This window comes from Balaenoptera musculus, chromosome X (genome assembly GCF_009873245.2).
Source record: "Balaenoptera musculus isolate JJ_BM4_2016_0621 chromosome X, mBalMus1.pri.v3, whole genome shotgun sequence".
In the NCBI taxonomy this organism is placed as follows: Eukaryota; Metazoa; Chordata; class Mammalia; order Artiodactyla; family Balaenopteridae; genus Balaenoptera; species Balaenoptera musculus.
This window is the reverse complement of record NC_045806.1, coordinates 92,743,024-92,756,780: the sequence shown is the minus strand read 5'-3', so window position 1 is coordinate 92,756,780 and position 13,757 is coordinate 92,743,024. Positions and strand designations below refer to the sequence as shown.

Genomic DNA, 13,757 nt, shown 5'->3' with positions numbered 1-13,757 from the left:
AGGCCCACCGCCTAACCCTTCTTCCACCTTGTTGGAGGAGGTGAGGAGGTCATCGTCTCCCTCTGCGTGGGCCAGACAGCCGCTTACATCAACCCAGGGAGCTCAGGACAGGCTGCGCTCCCTTCCCCTGCCCCAGCCCTACCAGCTCATCTCTGGCAACGAGCAGCCCTGGGAGCTCCCGAGGGCAGCAGGCTAAGCCTTCTGGCCAGGCTCTGGTTGGGAAATAAAGAAACCAGAGCTGCCGGGGGCGGCTGGCCTGGCTTGTGTGGCTCCCTGTCAGTTGGCACGGTGGGCTTCCCTGCGCAGGTGCACTCGCCTCCTTTCTCTCACGTCCCACGGGACATCTGCCCCAAGAGACAGCCCAACAAAGGGGGCTCCCTCTGCTCAGGAAGCAGAAAGCTTGCCTGGCCTGGGTGGATGCCGGCAGGGAAGAAAGAGAGGACGGAGTGTTAGAAGGAGACTACATGCTGAAAGTTTAGAAGCTTTTTCGAATGGCTCTTCTCTACCAGGAGGGTGACTCTCGTGGAGAAGAGGAAGAACCAAAGTTAACAGTGACGGCCCTTCAGTGACTCTAAGACACCTCAGATTGGAAGATGTCTGCTATTTTATGTACTGCTGAAAAAGAAAAAAAAAGTTGCCGGTTAAATTGTCATGCCACTGACTAGACTAGTAAGGTGCATCTCAAATTTGGAGATTTTTTTTTTAACATCTTTATTGGAATTGCTTTACAGTGGTGTGTTAGTTTCTGCTTTAGAACAAAGTGAATCAGCTATACATATACGTACATCCCCATATCTCCTCCCTCTTGAGTCTCTCTCCCACCCTCGCTATCCAAATTTGGAGATATTAAAATCTTTTTTAAAAAGTGTCTTAGAGTCAATGAAATACAGAAAAAAATGCCTTAAATCTGAGGTTAGCACCTCTCTCACACACCTCAACCGCACAGGGCACAGGAAGGCGCAGTGTGTGAGTGTAGTCAAAACCCCGACCAACTCCTGTGCTCGGAGAACAAGCCTAGTAACCACACTCTCTGGAAATAGGACCCCCTTACATTAGATAGGACTTCGCAGTTTATAAAGCCCTCTCACACCCATTTATCTCACTGGATGTCTCCCACTGCCCCGGAGTTCAGAGAGGTCTGACTTTGTCAAGCACACCTGGGACCTAAGAGCGGACGGAGAGCTGGGACCACGGGCCCCATCTGCTGAGTCCTACCGCAAGGCTTTTCCAACGACTACAGGACGACCACTATCTCAGAGAGGGTAGAGACAGACTAGTGAGGGTGGAATTAAGTGGCTTTTAAACCCTTTTCCCAATGAAACTATTTACAGAACCTCAGTGTACAAAGTGGAATAAAATTGGAGTTGTTTTGGGTGAAGCAAGGGGAAAGGCCGGGACCTCACCCACTCTGCCTCCACCCATCCCTCATCCTGAGGTGGCCCCTCAGACACCTCCCCAGACTCCCTGAAGCTCTGAGGAACAATCTGGAGTAAGGGGGCTTCAACTCTCTTGGTAATGTCCTTTTTTCGAAGCTGGACTTAGATATTATTCTTCATACCTTTGGGTATGTCTTAAAATTTTCATTAAAAGACGGCACTTGGTGTAGATGGGCAGGTCAAAGAGATGACTTCCAACCTGGAAGCTTAAAGTCAAAACAAAATCAAACAAGAAGTTTGCTTTGAATTATGAGCTGGGGTGAGGCCTGGGCATTGAGAGTCTTTGTAAAGCTCCCCAGGTGATCCTAATACGCAGGAAAATTTACAAGCCCCTGTATCAGCGGCATCCTGTCATCTCCAACACTCTGGAAATCTGAGGGAGGCCCCTCCATTCTCAGAGGGAGAAAAACTGGAGAGCCCAGGGTCTTTCTAAAAATGTAAGGAGACTGGGGACTCTTGGCGACTAGGGAAGGAGCAGCTGAAGGGACAGTACAGATGGAGAGGGAAGGGGGAGGGGAAAGGCGGCAGGGAGACCAGGGAGAACCAGCGGCTGGAGCAGTGGTACAGCTGGGGATGGGTCGTTGGAAAGGAGCAAACCGACGCGGCCCACGCTATTGGCTCTGTCGCCTATCAGAGCTTTGTTAAGGAAGCATCTACCCTCCTTGCTATGACCTGCTGTGTAGTGAGACTCCGAGGCCACCGGCCGGCCGCGATGCAGGCAGAGCCCCACTTAAGCTAGGAAGCCAGCTGTGCAGGGCAGAGCCCTTTGGGTCATCCATCAGCAACAGGAGTAGCCTTCGCTACTGCCTTCCTGGGAGACGCTTCAGCCCCTCCGCCGCACAGCTCAGACACCCCAGATATGCACTCTAGATGCTAGGCGAACGCTGACTGGGACAGAGGCAGGTACAGGCAGTAACAGAGAGTCCTTGACTTTGGACTAGGCCGGCCTTACTGGTTGCCAAGGTTAGTAAACCACATGGCCTTTGAGTAAGCCACTGCATTTGTCAGCCGGACATCTGTGGATCTCTGTCCCCGCACTGGCCTTGGCAAACTAGGACCAGGGGAAAACTCGCTGGGGGATCAGGTTGTAACCATCAGCTGCTCCCTGCGCCCCAGAGGGGTAGGTGACACATTCCATGGGCTGGCGGGGCTTTTGCCACGTAAACACCAACTCTGCCTGTGTGCCCCGGGGAGCGGAAGGGGGACCCTGGAGGGGATAAACAGCTACCAGGGATGCAGAAAAGCGGTTGGCTGCCTCACCCACACCCCGCCCAGAGGTCTAGGGAAGGGTCAGGCGGAACAGATGCTGTCTGTCTCTGTTCTCTTTCCTCACCACACGCCTCCTCACCCTGGATCCCGGCTACCCAGGGTCCCGCAGAGAAGGAGGACGGAGGCCCACCGGCTGGAGCTCGAGGTGCCCAGGCCATCAAAGGCACGGGGCCCCATGCAGGAGAACTCAGGGGATGGGCGACAGCTTGTGTGGCCTCCCACCATTTTGCAAGATTCTGGGATAAGAGCATCGCTCACCGAACACCTTCTAAGGACCGGGTCCTGGGCCAGGGGCTAAAGGATGCATCAGACCCCTCTCTGCCCTCAAAGAGCTCAACATCTACAGAGGGAGACAGCGCCCTGATGACTTCCTAGGAGACAAATGGGGGCCCCGGAGTGAGCACCGGGGACAGCAGGAGCCGAGTGGAGGGGTACCTAATGCATACTGGGGCTCAGGGAAGACCGCGTGCGGGAGCTGACACTTGAGCTGAGACCTCCAGACAAGCAGGGAGAGCGGGGTAGCTGAGAAAACAGCGCGAAAAATAAGGCAAAGAAGCGGGAAATGGCAGGGCATGAACAAGTGGAGCTCAATACGGCTGGAGCAAAGGGTCTGCTATGGACGGGTCTTTGTGGGACGTAGAGGCGAGGAGATGAAGCTGAGATGTTTACAAGCCCCCGGGGGAGTGAGACAGTCAGATCTCCACTGGAAACTGTTGCCTGCAGTAGAGGGTACAGACTGGAGCAGAGACCTTCAGCGGGGGCAGATGCACGAGCCCAGGGGACAGGGGGCCGTGGCCTAGGTCATGGGTGTTTAGCTCTTTCTGAAATGGGAGACACACAGAAAGGCCACGGGACCAACTTGCCTCACCTCCTTCCGGCAGCCTCTCCCCGCAGGGCCAGCCTTTGCCGGGCCCCTTGTAGCCCCAGCCCGTTTACTTGTAGGCCTTCCAGCTCTGCTCTGCTCTGAGGCTCACCAGGGTCAGGTTTGCTGGCAGCAGAAGAAAAGATGGGCTTGACCTCCTGCCTCGGCAGTCATGGGGCCCACCCTTCTCTCTCTCGCCTTCCACCTCACTGCCCGGTTCTCCTCCCGTTCCCCTCAGGCCTGGGGGCCCTGGGCGAGGGTCTGCCCGGTCATGCCAGCACCCCAGACAGGCAGCAGAGTCAAGGGGAGAGTGCTGGGCACCGAGGCTCTGGAGCCTCACCAAACCGGCTTCCCGGGCCAGCTCCTCCGTTGATTGATTAGATCTGAGCCTCAGCTTTCCCAGTTTCTGCCTGTTCCACAGGGACAGCATAAGCAATCAGCTCACCGTGTTCTTGAGGGGATTACATCCTGTAATGCATGTGGAGGGACCTAGCACCATGCCTGGCACACGGCTGTAGCTATAGCTTTACTGATGGAGAAGCTGGGGTCACAAGCAAACGAGTGACTTGCCCAAGCTGGTGGTTTTGTGGCCCAGGATGGCAGGACCCAGCCTCTCCGATGGCCTGGGCGCCCAACTACTGGCCAATGAGGAAATCCACCTGCGCTGGGGACCGCCATGGCTAGCTGTGTCCCTTCTAGAAGCAGCCACAGCGGCGAAAGTCTGAGTAGGGCGCCCGTCTGGTGTAAAGGCGGGCTGGGCTGATCACAGTCACCACGGGCTGCTCGGTGGGGAGCCCTGGACAGCCGGGTCCAACTGTTCCCCAGGGGCAGGGTTACCTCCACACGGGACGGTCTGACCTGTGTCAGCCTCGCACCTCTGCTGAACAGAGCCCGCTCTCGGGAAACTTAGGATGAGGGAGGCTGATCACGTCTGGTTTTAGAGCTGCCACCTCTAGCTCAGTCCTCCAGCCTGGCCCAGCAGATGCCCCCAGCAGACAAGCCCTGCTGAGGGCACAAGGCCTGCTCGGTCCCTGGCAACACTGGTGGAAGCAGGCAGCAGCGCGGGGGGATGCGAGGCCGCACGTCCGGCCACGCGACTCCCAGGGTAGAGCTGCCCCTTGGTGGTCCTCCACGGCCCGGACGACCATCGGCCCCTTTTGTCTACCTGTCAAAGCAGAAGCCCTTCTGAGAGGGTTCTGGGAAGCAAGGCCAAGACTCCTGGGTTCTCATAAACCTTTTAATAGCAGTAAATGAAGGAAACATTTAACAGTGAGTCCCATGGTGAGGGCTCCTTTTCATTCAAGGATCTTCAACAACAGAAACACTTCAGACTAAAATTCAGAATGCTAAGTACACAAATTAATGACCATTTATTTCCGAAGGTGACTGCAGAAACCACTGTGGTACAATCCAAAGGTTTTACAAAACAGAGAAAACATTACAAAATGCCCCAAGAGGCGAGCAAACTGGTAGGGGCACAGAGCACCCAAGACCCAGCTTGGCAAAAATACTCATCCTGCAGCTGTTTAGGGGGGTCACAAAGACCGGTTCTAAAGGCAGCCACTGCGGGGGCGGGCGCCAGGGAGGGGTGTGCCCAGCGCATAGCAATCCCACCCTGGGAATGAGGGAGGACCGGGGTCGGGGCGACGACAGAGGCACTGCCAATTTCCCGGCAGAAAGAATTACAAGTCGGACTATCTAATTCTATCACAGTAACACCAACAGAAATGAAGAATTCGTCCAAATACAACACAACACTGACACTGAAAGAAAGCAGGTTTCCAAAACAACAGCTCGGCTTGAAATGACTTCTTTTGTTGTGTTTGTTTCGTGCCACGAGTAGCAAACCAGTGTACAAAAATGTCACAAGAGCAGCAACAAGCGACTAGGTTTTCCTGAGCACAAGTGGCTCACTCTATATACAGAAGAGGAAGGTTTGCTCCCTCTCATGGACCCTACCCACCCCCCACCCCAGAGGGCGGGGCAGGGCGTGCAGTGACGACGCCCCTTCCCGGTAGTCCAAGGAGCATGCGAGGGCCTGCGGGACAGACAACCTCCCTTATGCCTGGCTCCCGATTTACCAAAACCAGCACCGGTATCTTGTCTTGTAGGGGCCACACTGGCCCTTCTTCTCCCCTCGCCCCCCTCCCCATCTCCCCTTCAGATGACTCGGGATCAACACGCACAAATCCATGGAAGTCTTTTTTTTGGCCAAGGGAGGGGGAGGAAGGGTCTTCTGCCAGCCTCCCCCCAACACCAGCGCGCAGAGACGTGCTGACAACCTGCTCTCCGTGGGCAGCTGTGCCCGCTCCACTAAACACTGAAGTATCAACGAGCGCAAAACCCCGATGGAGGCTGCGGCCGAAGGGATGATCTGAGAGCTGCACGTGAGGTACCGGACGGGAAAGGGCCCCGACGCCCCACACATCCTGGCCACGCTGCAAGCAGCTTCTGCGAATGCTGAGAAGTCCCAGGAGAAAGAGAGAAGGTTGACTTCGGGGGACAGAAGCTGTGGCTTCCTCGCAAGCTGACAGAGGACCACATCACTGGGCCTCCGGGAAGAAGATGGGCCAGATCATCTTTGGTGTACAGAAGCAAATACCACGGGGAATGGAGAAGAGATGGGGGCCTACAAGCAGGCGTGACCATCTGTACACCCTGATCTCACCGGGCCAATCCTTAGCCAAGGCTACCTGGGGGCTGGAGGGAACAGTCCTTTCCCTTCCCGGGGCCATTTTAAAAGAAACTGTCCACTTCCACAGACACTCTCCCAGACACACACGGAGCTCTCACATGCTGGCAAATGGCACATGGAAACTTGGCCAGGATGGCTGGGGAAGCTCCTTGGCGCTGACAGGAAAGCCCAGGGGACGTGCTGGGCGGCCCGGGCCCACTGCTGCAGGGGCCACCCTCCAAGGCAGGCCGCCGAGGGTATGGCCAGGTAACCTCTCCGCATGGGCCTGGCCCAAGGTAAGAGTCAGGCAGAGACCAATTCAGACGCCTGCTGCTTCCCAACACCTCAAATACAGGCCGCGACGCCCTGTGGAACCTGTGGACGGGACCTGCTCTCTGTTCCTTCCCCCCACATGTTTCTGAGCCAACCTGGCCCCCAGAAGCCCTGCGTCTCCCCTTCTCATCCCCCTCCCCCGGACAGGTGCACCTGCCTCTGGCCTGGCCAAGCCCGGCACATAGCTTCCACTTTCTTCTTTCCCTCTAAGCAGCAGCAAAGTGCCAGCCAGCGTGGCGAACTTTTAGAGGCACGCCAGTGCAAGGGAAGCTCGAGCTGACTGGCACCCCGCACCAGGCCACGGAGACAGGGAGGAAGAGAGCCCCTTTCCTTTTGCAAAGAGGCCAAGGGGCACTGAGGTCTTGCCTCATCAGCCACGCCTACACGCAGCCCGTGGGCGGGGCGAATCCAGCCCCTCAAGAGCTGCCTCTTCCGGAGGGCAACCCAGGGCTGAGAGGCACTAAGAAAAATTCCGCCAAACCCTCAAAGATGGCAGAAAATGAAGGTTACGCATCTTGAGGAGCTCACGGGGAGCCAGAGCATTCGGTGTCTCCCCTTCCTGCAACCCCACACCCTGGGGATTGATGACCTCACTGCCAGCGTACCTCTGCAAAGGGATGGGCCCCGCCGTGATTGCTTCCCTGGGCCTCGCCTTGCTAGGAGAGACTCTTCCCCACCCTGCTGCCTCCTGTAGGTCCACTTGCTAAAATCATGACCACTGAGTCACTGAAACTCAATCTAGGTCTGATACAGTAACACCTGAAATACTGAATGGGCCCGGGGCAACCGGGTTGCCTAGAGTGGGAGAGGGAGGGGGGCCCATCAGAGGAGGTCACAGAAAGATCTTTTCTGTTATTAAGTAATCTATTCTTAGTAAGAACCAACAAAGAACCAGCAAATGGCACCACCTCGCTTCTTGAGGTCCACGTATGACTGAGGCTGCCTTGCAACAAAAGGTCTCCCTTTCAGAGCACTTGAACCTCCACCCATGGGGACCTGATTTTTTTGGTACCTCCCTTTCAACCCAGACGTGGGCTTTCGGGGTGGGGAGCATGTGATGCCCCCCACGCTGAACAATTCAGCTCTGAGTCTGGCCGCAGTGACGACACCTGGCCCTAGGGAAACAGCACTGCAGGATCTGTGTATTCCCGAACCTAGGATGCCGATACATGCTGTAAAACCACGAAACGCATCGACAGGTGTCCCTCCAGAGACAGGCCCTAATGCAAGGATTCTCCGAACTCAAACATCCAAAAGCAAATGGACAAGCGAATACACAAAACCCCCAAAGCCAAAACACCCAACTCTAGCTCATCCTTCCCTGAAGCTGCCTTTCAAAAAGAGAGAGAGAACATTTAAGGGGCACTCAAAATTCAAATGTCATCTATTATCAACATTAAACTAAAAGCAAGCATGTGACTCAAATCACAGTTTTCTCAAGTTACCACTGCTGTTGACTAATGTCTACGCTCACTTCTGATTGGGATATGGGTCAGTTCTCAGCTCTCAAGCAGAATTTACCCCAGGTCCTGCCTAGCATTAGCTGTGGACATTTCAACCTTGTGCACTCTGGATTTGCCATTGCAAGAGTGGAATCTAGCCCCTGGGCTGGGTAGCGCCCCACACCTCCCACCTCTGGCAGCATTCTGGAGGGAGTGGCTGGCTGGCTGCTTGCTTTGAGTCATGGGACGCCAGTGGGAAGAATCTGACCAGTTCTCTTTTGGCCATGAGCTGGGAAATCCCTTGGCTCTCGGCTTGCCGCTGGTATAGAAACAAGGCCTCAGTCCCCTTATGGTGAGGGCTGTGCTGGAGACGAAAGGGGACCCCAGCATAAGCCTGGAGGTCCCTGGCAGTGGAGAAATGAAACACAGCCCAATCTCATCGCTTCGATGCCAAAAGAACTACTGCTTGTTGTTCCCTTTCTCCTCAACCAGATGTTGTTAAAGCAGCAACAAGCAGAGTGAAAGCCACTGACTACTGCCTCGCCATTTAAGGCCCTGAGGAGCAGGGAGAGAGCGGCAAAGGGAAGGAGGAAACGTGCGGCCCTCAGCACTACAGCCCATGCTCCAGGACTACAGCCCAGGCTCCAGGACTACCACTCAGGCTCCAGGACTACCGTCCAGGCTCCAGCACTACCGCCCAGGCTCCAGCACTACAGCCCAGGCTCCAGGACTACAGCCCAGGCTCCAGGAGCCGTCCTGGGGGAAGAGCCGGGGAAGGAAGAGTGGTGGAAGAAAGGGACAGAGAGGAAGGAAAAAGAAACACACCAAACGTCCTCCTGCCCTCTCCCATGATGTCATCAAGAACTGGGTGTCCTCCAAGTCAAGTCAGGACTTGTTTCCTCAGGGGCAGAAGAAAAGAAAAAACCCCAAAACAAAACAAAACAAAAAAACACAAGCACCTTCAGTCTATTTTCTTGGCTGGAAGCCGGAGCAAATCCAGCAGATATTTACACAAGGGCCCAGCCATGTATGAGAACAGGATGACCAGCTTCCCGTGGGTCATGGTCATGAGAGTCTGGTGTCCCGAGGCCCAGATGCGATACCAGGGGCCGTAGAATGGGTCTGAGATGGCCGGACACAGCATGTTGTTCAAATTCACTTCGGTGACCTGCAGGGACAAGGGAGGTAGAGTGAGCGTTCACCATCCTTAGGCTTTCTCTGGCATCTGCCAGCTCAGCCGTGTCTACCTAATGGGGACTAGACAAGGAGGGATTGACCAATCCCCACCTGTTCATAGTGGGGTCTTTCTCCCCTAGGTTTTCGGACTGGGTCAAGCCTAGAGCCCTTTGGAGGTGACGGGGGAGGCCGTCCAGTGGAAAAGCTGGTCGGTTCTGCTCAGTCTTGCCTTCCGCTTGGGCCCAGCGCCCGCTGCCATTCCTAAGCATTTACTAGGGGCCCAGACCCGGAGGGGTGTCACGGGATAAAGGCAGTCTGCGGCACGGCCCCTGCCTGCATCAAGGTGGGGTGAGCGGTCTACCACGTGTGACCTCAAAGCAGACGTTGCTCACCAGCTCTTGCCCACCATGGGATCTGAGGGGTGTACAGGATGGGGGCTGAGTTCTCGGAGAAGATTTCACGAGGGCAGTGACACCTGAATGGACTCATGAAGGATGGATGGGGGTCATGGCGAGGAATGGAGTGAACGGAGCCTTCCTTGTAGGAGGCCCAGAGGTGAGACCGAGCACGGTATGTATGGTGACACGAGCACGCTGACTCCTCTGGAATCGAGGAGTCCCAGTGGAGAGCAGGTGTGAAGGTCACACTGCTCCCTCCCTACAGCACAGGAAGCATTCATGCTATTGGCAAGGAGCTCAAAGCAGCCCCCAGGCCAACCAGAGCAGAGCAACACGCCGGGGTGGGGAAGACAAAATGACTGAGTGCTTCAACAAAGGCGCTGGTGACATCGGTTACACGCCCTAGTCCTGCCAGGTCCACGCGGCTAACGCTACATTAGTGCCGCTCGCACACAAAACCCGGCGCCGCTCCAGCCTCGAGGATGGCCACGGCCCCTGCCTTCCAAAGCCCTTCAAGCACGTTCTCCTTAATGACACGTCCTCACCACCTCTCAGGGTCGGGGTTGCGGGCTTGTGCCGTGTCACGGAGGGTGGAGAGCGCACTGCACTTGAGAATGAGGTGACTCACCCAGAGCAGTGGCAAGGCCAGGACTTGAACTTGGGTCTCCCGACCCCAGCCCCAGCCCCAAGCTCTTGCTACTCACTTCGCCACCACTAGACACACCGCCCACGCACTCAGCAATCCTGGGCTCTGGATAACTCGACCACTGAACATCCCAGAATGCCACGGGGGTCACCCGACACCACGCTTTCACTGGACACACAGCTCAGGGCCCGGTAGTAGACCCAGAATGGACCCAAGGTCAGAAGCCTCCCCCAGGCCCAGGGCCAGTGCTAGCATCCTGCCTCGCATGGGGTCCACAGCAAACCACTTTCCAGTGCAGCTCTCTATCTCCGATCCAAGCGGCCGTGAGTGGAGGGCCTCCTTGCCTCCCCAGGGATGAAACAGTCATTACTGAAGGATTCAGAAACCTCTTTGGAGAGGCCAAGGCTGTGGGCCGTAAATCAGCAGCCCAGACACAACACTCTGACAGCCTGGCCTTTGGCATCTTGTATTTTCAAAACAAAACGATATACCAGCGCCAACCAGGATTATCAAGATTTATGAAGAACGCCAAACAGAAGGGATAGAAGGGGATAGAACCAAACTTACCAGGCCCAGGATCTGCAAGACGCTGAAGTGATAAAAGAACATGAGGCCAGTCGAGAGAAGGGCCCACCGGAAACTGCTGAGGGGCTCCGGGGTATAAGCACCTGGAGGAAAAGTGGAGACAGTGAGACAGCACGTTTGGTGACCCACTTCTCCTCCCTTGTCCCACCAGGGTGCGGGCGCTGCAGCCACAGCTACCACCTGCTGTCTACCCCCTTCTGCTGCCCTGCGACGGCTGCTCAAGAGACAGCCCCAACCAATTAGATGGGTACTCCTATCACCCCTTCCAAAGTCTGTTCTGCCACGTAATGCTGGAGCCATTACAAAGAGGGATTTTTTTTTTTTACTGTTATTATAAAAGTAATACAGTTGGCCCTCTGTATCTGCGGGTTCCACATCCACGGGTTCCACTAACCGGATCGGTCCATGGCTAGTTGAACTTGTGGATGTGGAATCCGCGGATCCGGACGGCCGACCGTACTACACCGCTTTATGTAAGGGGCTTGAGCAGCCTCGGATTTTGGTACCCGCAGGGGTCCTGGAACCAGTCCCCCTCGGACACTGAGAGATGACTGCACGTGCTCACCAAAGGAAACTTAGAAAATGTTAAAAGGTAGAAATGAGATGGAGGAAACGAAGAAAAACACCCCCAGCGCTCTACTAGCTGAATGTGACCACTGCTAGCACGTGGGTGTGTCTCCTTGCTTGCTGTATGCCTTGGGAGTTTCTTTTCTTTCTTCTTTTGATTACTAATTGGAATCTTACTGTATATATAATTGTATAGCCTTCATTTCCACATTTATTTTAATCATTCCCTCATGTTTCTAAAGAGAAACGTCATGGAGGAGGTATGGCGTGGTGGTTGAGAATGTTAACTTTGATGTCACACAGATTTGGTTTCAAACCTGGATTCTACCACTTACTGGCTGTGTGTGACCCTGGAAAAGTTGTTTCAACTCCCTGAAGCTCAGCTTACTTGTGTGTAAAATGGGGCTACTTCTGAGAGTTGTTGTGAGGAGTAAAGGGAAGAGTATATTGAGAACTCTCAGTACGGGATCTGGTACAATCAAAGTGTTCAATGCGTGTCAGGTACTGTCGTCACCGCATCGTTATTATCATTCAAGTAACTAAAGAATGTGCCATATCCAGTTGTTGTGCCATTTCCCAACCATTAGACAACTCTCTCCCCTTGGAACAGCAAGAATGATGTATTTTCCCTCTATCGTCACTCAGGAACTCCTATCCCAGTAGGCTTGGATGTATTCTAGACCATGCAGAGCAGGGGTGTGGCTTATAGGATGCTATGGGTGCATGCATCAATGGGGGGTGCTCCGGAATGGAAGGAACCTGGAACCCTCCACCTCAAGCAAGTAGGCGGCAACAGGACATCCTGCAGTAGTGTTTTCCCAAGTCAGTCTTTCACAGATTCATCCACTCATTCACCAGTTATTAGGCACCTATTATATTCCAAGCCCTGTGCCAAACTTTGGGGATAGGAACATAAAGAAGATGGGCTCCCTGCAGCCTCAGACGCACAATCCGGCAGAGGAGGCAGACAAGCTGCTAACAATGAGAACCGGTATGATGGGGGTGATGACCCAGGTCTGTGCCACGTATTATGGGAGGACGGAACTCAGCTTGGCGGGTGGGGGGGAAGACTGATGATTTTTGGTGGAGGGGGCACCGAGCAGAGTCTTAAAGGACAAATGGGGCTAAAAGAGGGGCCTAGGCATTCCAGAGCAGCAGGCTGCAGGAAGGCAGACATCCGTGGGAGCTACGGGGAAGAGCTGAGACCACAGGGGACAGTGTGATGGGGCAGTGAGCAGGAAGAGGACTCAGAGGTTGGCAGGGCTAGGCTGCTCCAAGCTGGGCCACGTAGCACCTCAGGAGCCAGGCTGAGGGCTTTGGGCTTCATCTTGTGCCGCAGGGTCATGACCCTAGATGCCTCAAGCCCCAGGCAGGCAGGTAACTGGGAGCAGGGGAGTGACCAGACAACAGGGATGCTGGAGACGGGCCAACTGGAAAGCCCAGGCCCCTCTGAAGAGGCCAGCCACCACTCAGTTCCACCCAATCATTGCCCTATGGGGACGCGGGCCCAGAGTTGCCAGTGTTTTCACTTTTGCAAGCGACGCCAGAAATGGGAACTTTCATATGGAAATTCCTGATTTTTAAACGTTGGCAAATAATTCAAATTGTTTTAAGAACGTTCAACGGACCACACAAAACATGTCTTCTTGGATGGCTTTCAGCCCATTGGTGGCCAGCTTCGAGCTCTGCCGCAGAGCCACAGAAAGCGGCAGAGGGGTCTGAAGCGGGAAAGTGATGTGATCAGACGTGTGCTTGAGAAAGATCACCCTGGCCGGGGTGTGGGGTGTGGGCTGGAGCAGAGAGAGTCGAGGTGGGGGACCGAGACGGAGACTGCTTCAGGAACCCGATGACAGAGGAGGATGGATAGCTTTGAAGATAACGGCGGTGGCCCCGGGTTCTAGATGGGCATCTCTGGGTGGATGGTGCCATTTACTGAGATGGAGAAGAGAGGAAAAGGCAGAGTTGGGACAGAAGGTGGAGAAAGGAGGCCAGTTTTAGACATGTTGAAGTTGAGGTGTCCGTGAAATATCCAAGTAGAATTGTCTCTTAGGTGGCTGCCGGCACTCTGGGAAATACAGCGTGACGGGTGACAGTGTGGGCACTGGAGCCGGGCAGACGCAGGTTCTCAAATCCTGGCTCCTGTCGCTTATCGACCTCAGGGCCTTGGGCAAGCCTCAGTATCTCTTGAACTCAGTTTCACTCATCTGCAGAATGGGGTGCCGCCGCCTACTTCACAAGGTCGTTGGGTAGATAGGATCATTTAAGCCATGATTGGAGTGCCATATCGGGGATCTAAGAAATGCTGATTATTTTCATTATTATATGTATCACAAACGCAGTGAGAAGGATGGGGCCGAGCGCCCATATAT

The 13,757-nt window shown here is 54.8% G+C and overlaps 1 protein-coding gene across 13 annotated transcripts in view; it reads right to left on the bottom strand.

Annotated features, from left to right (window-relative positions):
- Nucleotides 1–4,790: 4,790 nt before the first annotated feature.
- The window catches only part of TMEM164 (transmembrane protein 164), a 161,198-nt gene continuing 152,231 nt past the window's right edge, over nt 4,791–13,757 (bottom strand). For all 13 annotated transcript variants that reach the window (XM_036840154.1, XM_036840155.1, XM_036840158.1 and 10 more), the window contains 2 exons: nt 10,804–10,904; nt 4,791–9,184 (listed from right to left, as the gene is read on the bottom strand). In XM_036840154.1, the coding sequence (XP_036696049.1) occupies nt 8,978–9,184; nt 10,804–10,904 (308 nt within the window). In that variant the 3' untranslated portion in view covers nt 4,791–8,977. The remainder of the gene's footprint in view (nt 9,185–10,803; nt 10,905–13,757) is intronic.